Source organism: Chlorocebus sabaeus, chromosome 1 (assembly GCF_047675955.1).
Source record: "Chlorocebus sabaeus isolate Y175 chromosome 1, mChlSab1.0.hap1, whole genome shotgun sequence".
NCBI lineage: Eukaryota > Metazoa > Chordata > Mammalia > Primates > Cercopithecidae > Chlorocebus > Chlorocebus sabaeus.
The window spans coordinates 72,506,334-72,526,822 of NC_132904.1; the positions used below are offsets into that span (position 1 = coordinate 72,506,334).

General features: G+C 38.0%; 1 protein-coding gene across 3 annotated transcripts in view; it reads left to right on the forward strand.

Annotated features, from left to right (window-relative positions):
* UVRAG (UV radiation resistance associated) overlaps window positions 1-20,489 on the forward strand; it is a 318,236-nt gene that overhangs the window by 188,551 nt on the left and 109,196 nt on the right. For all 3 annotated transcript variants that reach the window (XM_008020188.3, XM_038005456.2, XM_038005455.2), the window contains exon 12: window positions 5,788-5,953. In XM_008020188.3, the coding sequence (XP_008018379.3) occupies window positions 5,788-5,953 (166 nt within the window). The remainder of the gene's footprint in view (window positions 1-5,787; window positions 5,954-20,489) is intronic.

Here is a 20,489-nt window from a genome sequence, read left to right on the forward strand (position 1 = left end):
AAAAGTCACTCTGGCTGCTAAATACAGAATGATTTGAAGGGGGCAGTCAGGGAAGCAGGAATGTCAGGAGTGGTGGTCTGATTACTCTGAGATGTGTCTTGATTCTATTTTGTTTTCTTTGAAATTCCTTCTCTCCTAGTTTTTCATAGCTTTTATAGTTATCTACACTTAGCATGCCCAACAAGCCGAATACAGTCTCCCTACCCTTTAATTAGTGTAGCTTTTTAGTGCAGTTGTTGAAAAACAAAATGTGAGATAAAATGAAATAAATGTTTCATTTTACTCTAAGGTCCTGTTCATTCCCCATCACCCTTAGGAATCAGAAATTTTAAGAAGCACATGCAGTTGGCCAGGCGCAGTGGCTCATGCCTATAGTTCTAGCACTTTGGGAGGCCGAAGTGTGCAGATCATTTGAGGTCAGGAGTTTGAGATCAGCCTGACCAACATAGTGAAACCCTGTTTCTACTAAAAATACAAAAAATTAGCTGGGTGTGGTGGCACACGCCTGTAATCTCAGCTCCTTGGGAGGCTGAGGCACAAGAATCGCTTGAACCCAGAGGCGAAGGTTGCAATGAGCTGAGATTGTGCCACTGCACTTAGCCTGAGCGACAGAGCGAGACTCTGTCTAAAAACAAAAGCAAAAACAAAAAATCTTATGTTAGTATCCTGCAAGGCACTTCCATTTACTAAATGTATTGAGTGTTCTGTGTATGTTATCCACGGTGCCAGGTGTTGAGGATGTAAGAGATGGTTAAGACATTGATCCTGCCTCAGTGAGATTATAGTCCAGTTGAGGATACCAGATTTGTAATCCAGACAATCAATAAGTATTTATTGAATTCATACTCTGTGTCAGGCACTTAGAAGTTTATAGCAGGTACATGGTACTCAAAAAAGTGAGAATATCACTTCTATCAGGAGGGGATCAGGAAAACTTACAGAGAAGATGATTTCAGTGTCTTAAGAAATAAAATGATATTTTCCAGTAGAAAAAAGAGTAAGAAGACATTTTAGGCTGGTAGAAATATAGTAACATAGGCTGGGCGTCGTGGCTCATGCCTGTAATCCTAGCACTTTGGGAGACCGAGGTGGGAGGACTGCTGGCGACCAGGAGTTTGAGGCTGTAGTGAGCTATGATTATGCCACTGCACTCCAGTCTGGGTGACAGAGTGAGAACCCATTTCAACATAGAAAATAAAAAAGGGAAAGAAATATAATAACATGGAACATCATGATGTTCTCACATTTACCCTAATTCTCACAACTGTGAGAATTAATTCCATCTGTGAGGAAAGAAATTTACCCTAATTAAAAAAAAAAAGAAAAGAAAAGAAAAGAAAAAGAAAATGGAAGCTCAGAGAGATTAGTTAATTTTTTCCAAGGAGTCATACTAACCAGTGATAAACCTAAGATTATTCCTGGTCTGCCTGATTCTAAGATTGGTATAATTCCTGCCACAATGCAGTTTTCTTCCTTGCTTTGAATAATAACCTCTTTAAACCCGTGACAACTTTTTAGTATTCTATAGCAGCTGCTTTCTGGGAGAGCCTCTAGTGAAGGAACTCCAGGCTGGTTATTCTGTGATATTCATGAGACTTTGCTGGGATAGCTTTTACGCTGCATGGGGTGATACTGTTTGGGAAACTCCACCGTAGTGCTCCAACATTATTGTGCTTTTCTAAATGGGTAAGTTACTACTGGAGTATGCCAAGGAGACCTGGACACAGTGGGAGAAAATTGTCCAGTGAAGGGTGTTCATCTCAGTTCCACTGACCGAGACATTTAGCCTGAAAAAAAATGTTTGTGTGCGTGTGTGTGTTTAAGTAATCCATAACATGAGAGCCTTTTGTGGTAATGAGACCCAGATTTCCTTCTGTGTGTGTATCCCTTTATGCAGGCATGATTTTCTTGGAAAGGAGAGTCCATATGTCAAACAGTGTCTCATTGAGAACATGGAATGATTCCATAGATGCTGTGGCAGTGATTAGAGTCTTAAATATTTTGTCCTGTCTGGATCAGTGGGTGCTTGGTTCCTTAACAAATCAGCTGCCTCAGTGATTGGGAAGGCAGGATGGTAAGAGCTTTTAGATCACTTATTGTACTTGGATGCGTTTGAATATTAATAGTTTGTCCAACATATAAATCAAAGGAACATTTGAATTAATTTATAATGTTGTCATGGCCATTGTGTGTTTGTGGAATTTGTTGTCATAAAAAGTATACAAAAGCTGCAGCCTTGAGTGGTTACCTACATTTTAAAAATAAACCAGGAATATTTATTACGAGGAAACTGTGGGTTTTTATTTTATTTGCAAGCCCCTTAAAACTTTGTTGGAATTAGCATCTTTTTCACATACCTGAATCTTAAGCTTCATTCTTGTTTCTCCCTGGACCCTCCACTCGTGCTCCAACTTCTCACTAACAAAACTATCGTCTGTGACTTTTCTAACCCCCAGAACAGCGTAAGGTACACAAACCTCTGGTCTGCCTTAGGTGTTAGGGACGTCATTAATGCTTACTGGAAAAGCACACCCCAGAGAGCTGGGTTTTGGCTGTTGCAGGTAAAAATCTTTCAGATCTTGCAATGCTGGAAACCTTAAACCTTTTGGTTTTTTAGCTAAAGTGATTGGCAACAGAATGTGACATCTGAGGTTGCATGGTCTGCAATAGCCATAATTAACCACATGAGCTCACATTTTCCCACTGGAGATTCAGTGGTCTTGGGGTGATGAAAGTGACTTCCCTACCAGGAGGTGGTTTTCCTTTTGAGGGTATTGGAATACCCTTGGGCCCTGTAATGCTTCACCCGTGGTCCTTTTAAAATGCTTTTTAATATAAAGCTTCAATATTGGAAATCTAACACCACAATGTTTAACACTGAGGCTGTGATGGAGCCCTGTGGCCTGGAATGGGAAACCTAGAATTTTTAATAGGTGGAGTGGGAAGACTTGTGGCAAGAATGGTGAGTGTGAATAACCTGAATCAAAGCCGATTTCCAATATTATTCAATTTTCAGTGTGTGCTATTTATTTATGTTTTCTGTGTGTAGACTTCTCTTAGAGATGCCTTTTTGTCTTTAAACAAAATTGTTTGTTCATTGGTGGGAGGTGATGTTAGAAAACCAACTTTTTGTTCTTTTAATAGAGATGTGGACGTAGTCTCAAAATACACAAATATAATTCTTTGGCAGTTCTCCTTTCATAATATGGGAAAAATGTAGATGCTTGAATGTTTAGCATTAGATAGATATTTTTCGAATATTCATTGTTTGCATTTGACCTGCTTGAAAGTCTAATCTAAGAGGCCTGCTGCTTTCTGGAAGTTTTTCAGGTCCTCTTCTGTCAGGTCATATGGGAAAGGAAAAGCTTTGTATAAAGCACATAGAGGGAAGTTGCAACTTAGCATAGTATTATCTGTCTTTGAATCCTCCTCCTCTTCTTCTTCTTTCCCTCTCCCTTCAAAAGGTTATTATTGAAGATCAAGTCCTTTTACTGACAGGAATATTTTAAATTTGATAAGACCTAATCTTTACGGAAAGCACAAGACAGAATTCAGTGACCTGTGAAGAAACTCACAGTTCCAGCTGTGACTCCACACCTATATAGATATTCTGGAGAATTGTGGACACAGTTCTCTCAGTTATTTCATTACTCATAGTTTCTACCTATATGGCTTTGACCAAGCCATTTATACCACCTGGGTCTCATTTCTGTCTTCTCCAAGTTGGTAGCATCACACCCAGTGATTGCAAAAGTTTATCTTAGTTATATTATTGTATGATAATGAATTTATAATGTAACAAATATATAATGTAAAGTACTTTTAGTCCCTAAGGTAGTCTGATGTATGGGTTTCAGCAGAAGGAAAGCATTGTGGTAGTATTCAGGTACTTGGGTGGGACTGGGGCAAGAGGACATGGTCTCTAAAAATAATTGGGATTCTAGTTAGTTAGGGCATGACTCAGTAGTTGGTTGAAAATGACTGCTGTTTGATTTTTTTCCGTGAGTTTGTTTTAGAGAACAGACATTCCTTGAGAAGCCCATTTTCTGTTGAGTACTTTGCAAGTCATCGAGGATTCTCAGACTTTTTATGTGTTCTTTGCTCTTACTAGAACACTGTGAAGAAACTAAGGTGGTACACGTGTGTCATATGCTTCGTACATTCCAGGCTCCCAAGTTAAAAAATTGTCATATACTGAGCACAGTGGCACACACCTGTAGTCCCAGTTACTTGGGAGGCTGAGGCATGAGGATTGCTTGAGCCCAGGAGTTTGAGGTCGGCCTGGACAACATAGTGAGACCCCATCTTTTTTAAAAAAATAATTGTTATATTAATGTTTAACAATAAAGTTCTGAGACAGTACAGTAGACTGGTTAATGGTGGAGGATTGGGTGACAAGCCAACCTGTTTACTAGCTCTATTACTTTGGAAAGATTTCTTAATCTCTGAGCCTTAGTTTCTTTATCTGTAAAAGGAATGAAATAGCATTTCAAAGCTGTTTAACACTGTTAAGTGAATGAATGTCATATATAAAGTACCATAGACAGTTCTGGATGGAAAAAAGTATATATATAAAATGCATATATAAATAGTTACCTATTTTTATAAGACTACCAAAGAAAAACCAATAGTCTGCTATGGTAGTTAAGGATAGAGAATTCACTGAGGAATGGATGGCTATAGTGGCACTTCTACCATAAGAAGGTAGTGCTTAGATAATTAAGTAGAAATAGAAAGAAGAATGCGAAAATGTTATTAGTAATTGAGGTTAAAGCCACCCTTAGAAGTCAGGGAATAGTCAAGCCATGGCCATTGTGATCATTTCAGCCTTTCTTCTCTAGCCAGATGGTATATTCCAGATTATGTGTTAAATGTTTTAGTGTATGAGTGCACACACATGTACTTGTGCACTTTTAGAAGCATTTAGGAATACTGTATACCAAGAAGATCCTGTTTCCTTCCTCTTGGGGGAAGTTTAAAACTTTCTGTTGTATTACTCCCTGTTCTTAGCCCCGAATCATCATTTCTCACTTGATAGATACTGGCAGAAATCTGGATAAGTTTTAAAAATGTAATTATCTGTGGCTTTTTGAAAACTAGATGCTTATGTCTGATTATAACATACCTGCATTTTTTCCTAGTAGTTACTTCCACCTATATTGCATAAATAGGGTGGTATATGAACAGTGTGTTTTTCACCTTTTGCTTTTGCTGTTTAAAACTTTTCCCCCTTAACCCATATTACACTTCATAGACTTATTTATGTAACACTGTCTTTTTCAATATCAAGAACATACCCCCTAAGAATGATTATACTATTTCATTTCTCTTTAGAATTAATAATTTTGTAAAATAGTACAACTGTATTGCCTAGGAAATTGTTAATGAATAAAATGTATAACCACTGTATAGTGTGTTTGTTGTGTTTAAACCTCTGAAACTAATTTTCATTTCATGTAATAGACTCAAGTATTAATTCTCCCTGTAAAAATGCTGGGAAAGAAAGCAATGGTTATCTGGATATAGTAAGAGTTCTTGCTTTAAGGTATATATCGAATGTTAATCTCATCACATTAATTATTGGGAAATAGTTTAAAATACAGTTAGTAGATGAAGTTTCAAGTCTTGTTAATATGTTTACATTTGCATAACATTTATATAGTTTAGATAAGTGATATTTTATGTACCACATATTTTTGTAAAATATTCTTTGAAAATGATTGATTGTCTTGTGGTTATTGAGAAGGTAAATAGTTATTTTCTTTTCCTCTGCTTTTGAATTTACAGCAAAAGATGATGGAAGCATTGCTGTTGCCCTTGGTTACACTGCACATTTGGTCTCCATGATTTCCTTTTTCCTACAAGTGCCCCTCAGATATCCTATAATTCATAAGGGATCTAGATCAACAATCAAAGACAATATCAATGACAAACTGACGGAAAAGGAGAGAGAGTAAGTGTATTTTTTAAAAAAATGATTTTAACATCAAGCCAGTATAAAACATGGGGTATAATAAAATATATAAAATGTAACCTAAATTATGACAACTTTTATATAACCTTTGTAGAGTGCTCCATTTCATTTAAATCAAATGTAGTTGTTATATGAAACTAGTTATTCATATAAATTTTAATGAGTCAACCCCTGAGCTTCCAAAAATTGCTAATGGTAGCAAATATTTACTTAAGTTTCATTTACTTTCTGCTTACTTTTGTGAGGATAAGTGTCAGATGATCTACAAATATTCACTTAGTACCTTTTGCCTGCCACTCAACAAGTAAAATGTTAAAAGATTTGTCAGAGATCTAACTAGGAAAAGATATAATGGCAGATTGAACATAGCTGAAAAGTGGATTAGTGAATTGGTCAGTAGAAAATACTAGTGTCTAATATACATGTAATTTCAGGCACAGGGAGGCTAGAAAGATTGTGGGGTAAACACAAAATTTTAAGAGATAATGACTAAGAATTTTCAAATTTAACAAAAGCCATGAAATTACAAATTCAAGAAGCACAAAACAGAATGACAATAAAGAAAACATACCTGGGGAAATTAAACAGCTGAATATCAAAGATAAAGTGAAAATACTAAAAGCAACTAGAGAGAAAGACATGATAGCATGAAAAGATTGATAGTAAGACAAAGCTGATTTCTCAGTGGAACAACAGAAGCCAGATGGTGATGCGGTGACATTTTAAAATACTGAAAAAACGCAACTGTCTACTTAGAATTCTATACCCAGTGAAAATATTATTCAAAAGGTCAGGCAAAATAAAGATATTTCAGACCATCAAAACTGAGAAGATGTATCCCAGCAGACCTACAGTAAAGGAAATACTAAAGGAAGAATAAAAATAATTTCAAACAGAAACATGGAAATACAGAATGGAACAAAGAATAAGAGGAAGGATAAAGATGTATATCTAAATTCATTTTGACTATAAATAAATACTAATGTCTTCTTAAATATAACATGCATATACATAATAATATATGTAGGTTTATAGTACATGGTTCTAACACAAAAAGTAAAAAGGGTTGAGTGGGGTTAAAGTGCTCTGTGATCTTAGCATTGTCTGGAAAATGGTAAAGGTACCAATTTATATCAGACTAATAAATCAAGTATGCATATTGTACTTTTCTTTTTTTGCCTTCAGCACTTTAAATGTGTAATACCACTCTCTCCTGTCCTGCTAGTCTTCCACTGTAAAGGCTGCTGCCAGATGAATTGGAGCTCCATTGTATGTTACTTGTTTCTTTTTTAAAAAAACATTAAATGATAGAGCTTTATTGTGAAAAACCATTTGATTGCTAATGTAATCCAATTATTTGGTTCCATGGTGTGTGTTTTTTTTTTTCGTTGTTTTTTTTTTTTGAGATAGAGTCTTGCTCTGTTGCCAGACTGGAGTGCAGTGGCGTAATCTTGGCTCACTGCAACCTTCACCTCCCGGGTTCAAGCAGTTCTCCTGCCTCAGCCTCCCGAGTTGCTGGGAATACAGGTGTGCACCAGCACACCCAGCTAATTTTTGTATTTTTAGTAGAGATGAGGTTTTACCATGTTGGCCATGATGGTCTCAATCTCTTGACCTCATGATCCGCCCTCCTTGGCCCACCAAAGTGCTGGGATTACAGGCCATTGTGTGATTTTATAGCATTTTTTGCCACTGCTTTATTTATATTTATTCTTGTTTCTTTTGTCCTGCTGCTTTTAGGATCTTCTCTTTATACTTGACCTTTGGGAGTTTTATTATTAAATGCTTTGAGGTAGTCTTCTTTGACTTAAATCTGTGTGGTATTCCTTAACCTTCTTGTACTTGAATATTGATATTTTTTCCTAGGTTTGGGAAGTTCTGTTATTATTCTTTTCTACTCCTATCTCTTTCTCTACCTCCTCTTTAAAGCCAGTAACTCTTAAGTTTGCCCTTTGAGGCTCTTTTCTAGTTCTAGCATGTAGGCATGCTTCATTCTTTTTTATTCTTTTTTATTTTGTCTCCTCTGACTGAGCATTTTCAAATAGCCTGAATTCCAGACCACTAATTCTATCTTCTCCTTGATCAATGCTTCTATTAAGAGACTTTAATGCATTTTTCAATATTTCAGTTGCATTTTTCACCTCCAGAATATCCACTTGATTCTTTTTAATTATTTCAATCTCTTTGTTAAATTTATCTGATAAAAGTCTGAATTCCTTCTCTGTATTGTCTTGAATTTCTTTGTGTTTCCACAAAACAGCTAATTTGAATTCTCTGTCCGAAAGATCATGTATCTCTGTTTCTCCAGAATTGGTCCCTGATGCCTTATTTAGTTAATTTGGAGAGGTCATGGTTTCCTTGATGGCCTTGATGCTTGTGGATGTTTACTAGTGTCTGGGTATTGAAGAGTTTAGGTATTTACTGTAGTCTTCACAGTGTGGGCTTGTTTATACCTGTCTTTCTTGAGAAGGTTTTCCAGGTTTTTGAAAGGACTTAGATGTTGTGATCTAAGCTGTATCTGCATTAAGGGGAACCCTAAGCTCAGTAACACTGTGGTTCTTGCAGTCTTGTAGAGGTACCACTTGGTGGTCTTGGATAAGATCCAAAAGATTTCTCTGGATTACCAGGCAGAGACTCCTGTTCTCTACCCTTATTTTTCTCGGAGTCTCTCTCTCTATGCTGAGCTGCTTGGAGCTGGGAGTAGGGGGACACAATCACCCTCGTGGCCTCCACCACTGGGATTTCCCTGGTTCAGACCTGACACCAGCATAGGACTGGGTCTTACCCTAGGCCCTATGTAACCTCTACCTGGCTACCACCTATGTTTGCTTAAGACCCTATGGCTCTACAATTAGCAGGTGGTGAAGCCAGCCAGGATTGTGTCCTTCCCTTCAGGGCAGCAAGTTTCCCCCAGCCCCTGAGCAGGTCCAGAGATGCTGTTTGGGAGCCAAAGACTAGAGTCCAAAGCCTTTGAAATCTATCTGGTGCTCTATTCTATTGCAGCTAAGCCGGCACTTAAACTGTAACTCTTCCCTCTCCTTATCATAGGCAGAGGATTCTCTCCACATGGCCACCATCACCGTAGACCCATGGTGGGTACTGCCAGGCTATCACTGATGTTCACTGAAGGCTCAAAGACTCTTCAGTTAGCTTGTGGCAAATGCTGCCACACCTGGGACTCACACTTCAGGGCAAAGGGCTCCCCTCTGGGCCAGGACAGGTCCAGAAATGCCATCCAAGAGCCAAGGCCTGGAATCAGGGACCCCAAAAGCCCATTTTGTGCTCTACTCCTCTGTGGCCAAGCTGGTACCTGAAAGTAGAACATCTCAGAGTCTCACCCAAGGCCCACGGCTTACTGTCTGGGTATTACTCCTGTTTCTTCAGGGCCCAAGGGCTTTTTGGTCACAGGTGATGAATCCTGCCAGGACTTGGTCCTTCCTTTCAAGGCAATACATTCCCTTCTGGCCAAGCGTGTGTCTAGATATGTCATCTGGGAGCTAGGGTCTGGAATGGGGGCCTCATGATTGCCCAGTGCCCTATCCTGTTGTGACTAAGCTGGTATCCAAGATATAAGACAAAGTCTCTTCCTTCTCCTCTCAAGCAGAAGGAAGGAGTCTTTTTGTTTGTTTGTTTTGCTGCAGGGTGCACTGCCTGTGGTTGATGAAGGGTTGTCACAAGAACTTCCTTAGCCACCCTGGCTAGTTTCGCATGTCCATTGCCTCTAAGGCCAGCACTAGCACTAGGACTTACCTAGGAATTGCAGTCTTCATGGCCTAGACTGTCTTTCAAGATTATTTAGAACCCCAGAGCACCTTTTCCATGGTAGAAAGGTTTGCCAAAACTCAAGTTCTAACCACTGGGATGGACGATTCCCCTCTGACTAGGGCTGATCTAAATGCTGCCCCCATGGATGGGCATTGGCTGAGTTTAGTCCAGTTTTGTTTCCCACTGTGACAGAGCGGCACTGAGTTCAATGCAAAGTACCACAATCACTGTGCTCTCCCTCCCTCAAGAGCACAGATGCTCTGTATCTCATGGCCGCTGCGGAAGGAATGGGGAAGGGGCGGTGTCAGCAATTCAAGTCTGTCTTCTCTACCCTCTTCAGTGCCTGTTACAGCTATGTGAGGTTAAAACCAGGTACTGTGATTGCTTACCTGATTTTTGGTTCTTATGTAGGTGCTTTTTTGTGTGTGTAGATGGTTATTAAATTGGTGTTCCTGCAAGGTTAGCAGGGGAACAATCAGTGAAAGCATCTATTCAGCCATCTTGCTTCACCCTCCTCATGGTGTTTTCTTATAATCCTTTTCATTTCTGTAAGGTTTGTAGTAATGTCCCCACTTTCATTTCTCATTTTACTGCAGTTTCTTTCTTCTTTTTCATAGTTAGTCTAGCTAAAGATTTGTCAATTTCTTTTCAAAGAACTGACTTGTGGTTTTATTGATTCTCTCTAGTGTTTTTTTGCTCTCCATTTTGTATATGTCTGCTCTTATCTTTATTATTCCTTCATTCTGCTAGCTTTGTGTTTTATTTTCTTTTTCCTGTAGTTTCTTAAAGATGGCAACTTAGGTTAATGAGATCTTTACTTAATGTTTACACCTATAAAACAGTTTCCACACCCCATACATTTTTGTATGTTATTTTTTAAAAATTAATGTCAAAGTATTTTCTAATTTCCTTGTGATTTCTTTATTGACCACTGGTTGTTTATGAGAGCATTGTTTGGCTGGGCGTGGTGGCTCACACGTGTAATCCTAGCACTCTGGGAGGCCAAGGCAGGCAGATACTTTGAGGCCAGGAGTTTGAGACCAGCCTTCACAACATGGCGAGACCCTGTCTTTACAAAAAATACAAAAAGTAGCTGAGTGTGGTGGTGTGCACCTGTAGTCCCAGCTACTCAAGAAGCTGAGGTGGGATAATTGATTAAGCCCAGGAGGCGAAGGCTGCAGTGAGCCGAGATTGCAGCACTGCACTCCAGCCTGGGCAACAGAGCAAGACCTTGTCTCAAAAAAAATAGAAAGAGAGAGAGAGCATTAATTTTTCCATATTTTTGAATTTTCTAATTTTCCTTTTGTTATTCATTTCTCATTTTATTCCATTGTGACAGAGAAGCAGAGATGTTAGTTTTATGATTTTAATATTTTTTAAATTATGAAGACTTGTTTTGTGACCTAATGTATTGTCTGTCCTGGAGAACATTCCACATGCACTTGAGAAAAATGTGTATTCTGCTGTCATTAGATGCAGTGTTCTATTTATGTCTATTAGATCTAGTTGGTTTATGATGTTCTCAAGTCTTCTGTTTCCTTATTGATCTTCTGTCTAAATGTTCCATTTATGATTGAGAGTAGGCTGTTGAATTCTTCAACTATTACTGTAAAACTGTATATTTCTCCTTTCAATTCTGTCAACATTTGCTTTGTATATTTTAGACTTCTGTTGTTTTGTGCACATATTTCTTGTTATGTCTGCCTGATGAATTGACCCTTTTATTGGTATATTTTTGCCTCTTACAACAACTTTTGACCAAAAGACTGTTTTATCTGATGTTAGTATAACCACCCCAGCTCTCCTTTGGTTACTGTTTGCATGGACTATCTTTCCCATCTTTTCACTTTGAACCTTTTGATCTAGAGTAAGTCTCTTGAAGATGATGTATAGTTGGAGCATGTCTTTTATGCATTCCTCCCATCTCTGCCTTTGGATTAGAGTTTGTAATCCACTTACACTTAGTTACTGGTAGGGAAAAACTTACGCCACTTTGCTATTTGTTTTCTGTATGTCTTACGCTTTTTTTGTGTCTCATTTCCTTTATTACTGCCTTCTTTTGTGCTTAGTTGATATTTTTTGAGGTGTACCCTTTTGATTCCTTTCTCATTTCCTTTTCTGTGTATTTTATAGATTTTTTATGGTTATGATGGGGATTTTAATTAACGTCCTACATTTATAACATTCTAGTTTGCACAGATACCAGTAAGCTTCAGTAGCATATAAAAACGCTGTTTCTATACACCTCTGTTCCTCCCTCTCATCTTTATGTTGTTGTCACAAATTGCATTATTATGTGTTGTGTGCCCATAGTACTATCTTTTTAATTTACATATGTAATTACCTTTTCTGGATTTTTATTTCTTTATACAGCTTCAAGTTACTATCTATGGTCCTTTAATTTCAGTTGAAGGCCTTAGCCTTCACTTTCTGGTTGCACTGAGCCTAGCTGTCAGCCAGAGGGAAAAGTGTAGGCCCTTCAGGTTTTTTCTGAATATGCATCTTGTTTTGGGCATGAATGTAGCTTCTAAATTCCCCAGTATACTTGGACATTTTTGAATGACCAAATTTCTCAAAGAAACTCTCTCCAGCTTTTCTTCCCAGGCTTTAGGCAATCTGTTTTGTGTCTGAACTGTAATATTTTTTGCCCCAGGTGGCTCTTGGTTGTTTTTTTGCCTTATTATTTGAACATTGTTAGCTGCTTTTCAGTTCTGAGTGAGTTCAGACTAGGTGAGGAACAAGGGAAAGTAACTCGCATTAGTCCTTCAGGTAGCCACCAGACAAGTTAGAACAGATATACTTTTTTTTTTTTTTTTTTTAAATAAGAATCTGGTCTGTTCTCTCAAGATCAAAAAATGAGGTGCCATACTGAGAGGGCAGGCTGTCGTCTTCAAGATCTATGCTGAGCTGGAGAGGAGGGTAGAGCCAAGGCAAGTCAAAAAGCTGCAAAACTTTATTCCTGGTTTTGAGTTTCCTTTTTCTTGATTTGACTTTCAGACAATTGATAAAAACCTTTGACTATTTTCCGGGGGTTTGACAAAGTTGATTTTGATGATTTTTCTTGATTTTTTTTTTGGATGTTTCCCTGGAGAGATAGGTCTTTGGCTGTATCTACTGTACCATTTTTGCTGACATCATTTGGTTTGTTTACAATGATGAAAAACATGGCTTATAAGGGATGAAGGGACGCCTAGATGATTTTAAGCAAAAGAGAATACCATGACCAGATATATACTTAAGAAAGATCACCTTGGCCGGGCGCGGTGGCTCAAGCCGGTAATCCCAGCACTTTGAGAGGCCAAGACGGGCGGATCACGAGGTCAGGAGATGGAGACCATCCTGGCTAACCCGGCGAAACCCCGCCTCTACTAAAAAAAAAAAAATACAAAAAACTAGCCGGACGAGGTGGTGGGTGCCTGTAGTCCCAGCTCCTCGGGAGGCTGAGGCAGGAGAATGGCGTAAACCTGGGAGGCGGAGCTTGCAGTGAGCTGAGATCCGGCCACTGCACTCCAGCCTGGGCGACAGAGTGAGACTCCGTCTCAAAAAAAAAAAAAAAGAAAGATCGCCTTATAGTTCTCTGGAGACTGGGCTATTTCCAACCAGCCTTCTCCTAGTGCCATAATGTTCAAATTAAGTGTCTTTCCAGATTTTTATCAAAATTTTTCATGATAATCTGACTTTAAAATTAGTTATCCAGGAAAATCTCTTTGGGAACTTGCAGGAAGGGTGTTCCTTGAGATGGTAAATATTCTTGCTCTAGATCAGTTGCATACTTTAATTTGTGAAGTAACAACTTAATATGTGGGCAATTTCAAGTAGCATGCCACCCAGTGTGAGTAGCAGCAGTGATTTCTTGATTGATTGATTGATTTTTCTCAAGTGATCTAGTAAGGCCAGCTGGTTTTAAGTGATTATGTTATCCCTTTTTTCTTTGGCAGCCAGAGGAACCACAGGAATTGCATTTTGGTGAATGAATTTTATATTCTGCCTCTATCTTCCTGCTTTTGCTGAAACACATTGTATTTCGTTGATTTTGATATATACATTTTGGGCATTTTAATATTGATAAAAATGAATTGCATCTTGTAATTACTGGCATGTCATATTATAATTGATAGTACTTTTCTTAGTGTTACGTAATTTAATGATGCATTTTACAATTGGTGCTGTCTTAGATTTTATGAACTATTAAGTGTTTTAGCTGGTTTTATGCATTTTTGTGAAGTACTTCAAATCCTTTTTGGAACAACATAGATGTGTAAATAAATATATAAATAGAAATATGTTTATTGATTATGCTTGTGCCTCAGTTATTCTTAGCCTGGATCACTGAAAGAGCAGATTAGACATGGTTTTTCTTTCTCTTGTTTTCCATTTTGATGTAAACCTTTCCAGGACATTAGATGGAATCAGATCTTCATGGGAGACGGCAAGTAGAAATTGAATGACTCATTGGATAAATTATAATTAATGTAATGGCCCTAGGAATTTTCAACCTCTCCTCTCTCTGATTACCTGTCTCATCTGGCTATTAGCACATGAGATGTTAGAGTTCAAAGCTCTATTTAGCCAGTTTTGCTGGAAGAAAAAAAGACCAATTTCTTTTCTTTGTCTGGCCTGTTTGAAACACAGGCCTCGACTGATGCCTTGCCTAAACCATTACTTGTGCACCTGCATTCTGTAAAGGGAAACTCTGAAATCTCTGCTGCATTTCACTGTGAGGCTCAGACCTCAAAACATGAGGCATGTAACCAGAGTCCAGCTGCAATGTTCCTCCACCCCCTGCTTCTTTCACTGAGGACTGAAAAGTATGTTTTAAAGTGATTTTTGGAATGAAATTTATTAGTGTTTGTTATTGTGCTACTTAACTGTCTGGTAGATAATAAATTCAGAATGGATTAGCGAAACAAGCCATGAGTTAGGGCCTAGCTGATCAGAGCATATGGCTTTTTCAGGGCCTTAAAAGATGTCTGAAGTTTGTTTTATTCTCAGGAGGAGAAACGGGACTGGTATAATTGGCAGGCACTTTTGAAACTTTCTGGCCTGCTCACAACAATATTTTTATACATCTCTAAAAGATGGTCAGCTATTTTTCTGTTGTAGAGTTATTGGAACGTAGAGAAATGGTAATGCTGTTTCCTTGATTTTGTGTAGTTATGTTTGTTCCTATGGAGGATCCTGACCTTACCAAAACCCCAAGAGTTGCCCTTTTTACCTGATTGATTCTGATTTCTTTTCAAGACAGAATTTCTAACGTATAAAGAAATTGTGATGTGTTCAAAATCAGATAATATTGGGCCAGGATCATAGTCATTGCATGTGGACCCGATTCTCATTAGAGTGGAATGGTCTAACACCTTTTTTGTGACTAGGTACATAAAGAGGGTCATATATCCTGTGTATAAAGAGGTTGGCCAAACAGGTCCCCAAGTCTTATGACCTGCGTTTTTTATTATTCTTGCAGCCACATAGACAGGTCTAGAGGTTTATGGACCTTCCCGTTCTGCATAACTAGGTTGCATTTTGCCAAGAGGGAGGAGACAAAGGAGTGTGCGGAGTAGCAGTGAGCAGGCTGATTCCTTATCTCTGTATTCCCTCAGCCTACCTCTTGGCTGAGCAACACTGACTTGATAAATAAATGAATGAAAATGTCTTTCTGATGGCCTCCTCTTGAAGCAATTAGAATACCTGGAGCTTTATTTGTGTAAGTAACAAGTTTTCTGTAGAAATAGTGACTAGCACCCAGGATTTTGTTGGTAAAAAGCTTATATTGAAAACATAAATGAAAATTCCAGAACTCTAGTTTTCAGACTGCTGTTAATTCTGACTCATTTCTATTATTACCTGCTTCAGGCATACTTAAACACCTGTTGACATCTTATATTAAGAATTACATCTTCCTTCCTTAAAAATTCTCAGCTTCTGTTTGTTAATCAAACTATTTTAGTGCAGAGAGTTCAGAAATGATTGCTGTTTTCACTAAATTAGCATCTGTTTGCTTTCATGGCATCCAATTAAATCTGATGGCCTTCTTCCAGAAGTGGGGAGTCATGGTTAGGCTTAAATGCAATGGCTTTCATTTTCAACTCTCTTCTGTGTATCCTATAAATTAGAACATTTCTTCTAACCTTTCATCTTCATTTTATTATAGGTTGTTGCTCAGATGTTGGCATTTAGAGCACTCAGTAGACCCAGACCCCAAACCTTTAAATTGGATGATAAATACGATGACTTGAGGCAGTGGAAAAGAGTGGACCAAATGCTTTGGTTTTCTATTTTCCTTGCTATGCAACTTTAAAGTATAATTAAGCAAATATTTTTCAGGGTGACTAATACTACTGAAATGAATGAAATTATTAGTTCTTTTGGATTTTCCACTTGATTACAGGAATTTGACCTAACTTGAAAAATCTCTGTTCATGTGAAAACTTTCCCAAGTGTCCGTAGTCCAACTCTCTGTAATTACCTAACAGTACACCATGGAACAGAAATAAAGATGAAGAAAAAAAAGGAGTCCATGCAGAATTGTAGACTTTACTGTATTTTAGAACCAGTCGGAATATTATTCCGTCATCTGATTGAACCCTTCATTTCACAAAGGGAGAAACAGGTTGAAAGATGAAGTGAGGTCATACAAGTTAACTAAGCATTCATTTTGATATGCCCCCCCGAGGAGAGGCAAGCCCAGAAGATGAAGTGCTAATTATTAAGTATAGTACTTGTAAAGCAAACATATAGGAGATGGAAGAAGTATTTTTATCAAAATGGGTCTGTACTGGAGCCTGAAATACTCCTTTTTCCTGATTTAGGGAAAGCACTCTTGTAAAGAATGCAGCAATGTGAATCTCTGAATATTAAGCAGAGTTACTGTGTTACGTTCTTACTGAAAATGTTAATTATTCAAGTCATATTTATTAGTTAGTTCACTTGACATTTGTTTTTCCTCTAAAAGATATGGTGCAAAATGCATCTCTTTTTTTCTCTCTTGCCTCCAATTATTTAAACTCGACAAAATTTTTGGTTTTTATTTCCAATTATTTTGGGCTTTGGGGTCATGGTGGCTTCTCTCTTATTGCTGAGTGACTGTGGCAGTGTTCTCCTCTCTGAGTCTTGGTTCTCCTGGCATAGTACCTATGTCACTATGCCACTAGGTTGTTACAAGGATTAAATAAGCACAGTGCTTGGTATACAGAAAATGCTTAACAAAATTTTGGAACTACTATTATCTATACGTTGAGCTTTGCAATAGGAATCCTAGGCATGTAAGTTTTTATTCTATGTGCTAGATAGAAGATGGGCCTAATAAAGGGTAAGAAGAATTAAAAATGTAACCCAGTGGGAAAGTACTGTGTTTCCTTTTGTAATAGTGCTGTGAGGTACATCATCTGTAAGTCAATGGTCTAAGTGCAAAGGACTAGTGAAGTTCCCCATAATGCAGGGGTGAAAACTGGTGTAAGTCTGAAGGCTTGTCTTTTTACAGGCATACCTCATTTTATTGCATTTTGCATTATTGTGCTTCATAGAAACTGTATTTTTTACAAATTGAAGATTTGTGGTAACCTTGCATCAAGCGAGTCTGTCAGTGATATTTTTCCAACAGTATGTGCTCACTTTGTGTGTCTGTGTCACATTTTATAAACTTTCACAATATTTCAAGCTTTTCATTATTATTATATCTATTATGACCTATAATCAGTGATCTTTCATGTTATTGTTGTAATTATTTTGGGAAATACAAACCACACCCATATAAGATGGCAAAGTTAATCAATGTTATGTGTGTTCTGACTGCTCCACTGACCAGCTCTTCCCCCATCTCTCTCCCTCTCCTCAAACCTCCATATTCCCTGAGACACAACATTATTGAAACTAGACCAATTAATATAGCCCTATAATGGCCTCTAAGTGTTCGAGTGAAAGGAAGAGTTCCAGTATCTCATTTTAAATTAGCAACTGGGAATGATTGAGCTTAGTGAGGAAAGCATGTGAAAAGCTGAGATGGGCTGAAAGCTAGGCCTCTTGGGTGAAACAGCCAAGTTGTAAATTAAAAGGAAAAGTCCTTGAAATAAATAAAAAATGCTACTCCAGTGAACATATAAATGATAAGAAAGTGAAAAGACTTATTGCTGATATAGATACAGTTTTAGTGGTCTGGATAAACAATCAGACCAGCCATAACATTCCCGTAAGCCAAAGCCTAATCTAGGGCAAGGACCTAACTTTCTTCAGTTATTTGAAATCTGAGAGAAACGAGGAAGCTACAGGAGAAAAGTTGGAAGCTACAGAGGTTGTGTTAATGAGGTTTAAGGAAAGAAGCTATCCCTAGAACATAGAAGTACAAGGTGAAGCAGGAAGTGCTGATAGAGAAGCTGCAGCAAGTTATCCAGAAGATCTAGCTAAGAGCATTGATGAAGGTGGCTACACTAAACAGATTTTCAAGGTAGACAAAATAGCCTTCTGTTGGAAGAAAATGCCATCTAGGACTTTGATAGCTGGAAAGGAGAAGTCAATGCCTGACTGCAAGGATTCAAAGGAAAGGCTGACTCTTTTATTAGAGGCTAATACAGCTGCTAACTTTAAGCTAATGTTCAGTGACCATTCTGAAAATCCTGGGGCCCTTAAGAATGATGCTAACTATACTCTGTGTTCTATGAATGTAACATCAAATCCTAGATGACAGCACATCTGTTTACAACATGGTTTATTGAATATTTTAAGGCTCCTGTTGAGACCTATGGCTCAGAAAAAATATTCCTTTCAAAATCTTACTGTTCATTGAGAACATGTGGTTACCCACGAGCGCTCATGGAGATGTACAAGGAGATGAAAGTTGTCTTCATGCCTGCTAACACGGTATCCATTCCACAGCCCATGGATGACTTTTAAGTCCTCTTATTTAAGAAACACATTTCATAAGGCTGTAACTGCCATACATAGTGATTCCTCTGACGGATCTGGGCAGAGTCCCTTGAAAACCTTCTGGACAGTATTCACCATTCTAAATGCCATTCAGAATATTCATGATTCATGGGAGGAGATAAAAATATCAGCATTAACAGAAGTTTGGAAGAAGTTGATTCCAAACCTCATGGATGATTTTGAAGGGTTCAGGACTTTAGTGGAAGAAATAGCTATTTCATGATAAAAGTTTAACGATGAGGAGTTGCTTCTTATGGATGAGCAAAGAAAGTGGTTCCTTGAGATGGAACCTAATTCTAGTGAAGATGATGTAAAAAAAGAATTTAGAATGTTACATAAACTTAGTTGACAAGGAAGTGGCAGAGTTAGAGAGGAAGGATTGACTCCAGTTGTAAAAGAAGTTCTACTGTGGGTAAATGCTATCAGACAGTATTGCATGCTGCAGAGAAATCTTTCATGAAAGGCAAAGTCAATTGATACCAAAAACTTCATTGTTGTCTTATTTTAAGAAATTGTCACAGCCACTCCAACCTTTAGCAACCACCACCCTGATTAGTCAACAGCTATTGCCGACTAGGCAAGACCCTCCACCAGCAAAAACATTATGACTCTCTGAAGGCTCAGATGATCATTAGCATTTTTTAGCAATAGTATGTTTTTAAATTAAGATATTTACGTTGTTTTAAACTATATATTTTGTATTTTCTTTAATTTCTTCCATGAACACATGTTCAAAGATATTTTTAAAACATAATGCTATTTTCATATATACTGGGAAACAAAAAAAAATTGTGTGAGTCACTCTTTATTGAGATACTCACTTTATTTATTTTTATATTTTTGTAGAGACAGGGTGCCGCTATGTTGACCAGGCTGATCTCGAACTCCTGGCCTCAAGCGATACTTCTGCCTTGCCCTCCCAAAATGCTGGGATTACAGGTGTGAGCCATAACACCCGGCCAAGATACTAACTTTTCTGCAGTGGTTTGGAACCAAACCCACAATGTATCCAATGTATGTCTGTACCTCAAATAGGCCGAGAGTTTACTGTCTACAGTCTACTGAGTAGTCACGTAAGCATGTGGGCCTTGGAAGATATGGGTTTGTGAATGCTGAAGCCCTTATTCTTACAAGGAATGCAGAGCATTTTCAAACTAACTAGTTCTCAACCTGGCCCACTATTTACTTTTTTAGTTGTATCTCCAGGTTCCTTCCCAGTTCGTAACCTATGCTTCAGTCAGACTGAACAATTGGTTGTTTTCCAAACACATCACAGTATTTCCTACCTTGATACTCATTGTCCATGCTATTTATCTGGAAAGCCTTCCCTAGCCATCTCTAGTATCACAACTGTGCTTGTACATGAAGCCCTCCCTTAGTATCTAAACTTTCCTCATAAACTCTTTCTTGATTTCTCATAGTTTGGTAAACTGTAATTCTTTGGGATTCCTGTGAACGATTCTCTCTATGTGGTATCACAGAAATGAAGTTCTTTTATATGTACTTTAATAACAGCCGAACTCAATGATGCAGGTAGTGTATTTGAGTTATTTATCCTTGTCTGAAATATTTTCAGGGTAGAAACTGCATCTTACTTGGTATCAGACTTCCCTGCCTTGCAGAGAGGCTTGTATTTTGTAGACACTCAATAAATATTTATTGAATTAGGAGAGTAAAAGGAACATTCCATTTTTGCAAATTCTATTAGGTAATCTGACACTCTACTCTGTGGCCCATTGTTTTAACTCTGGATGCTCTGGCCAGGACAATCATTATTTCACAGAGTCCCTTGGGACCGTGACAAGCTATTAACTTCTGTGCTTGTTGTAAT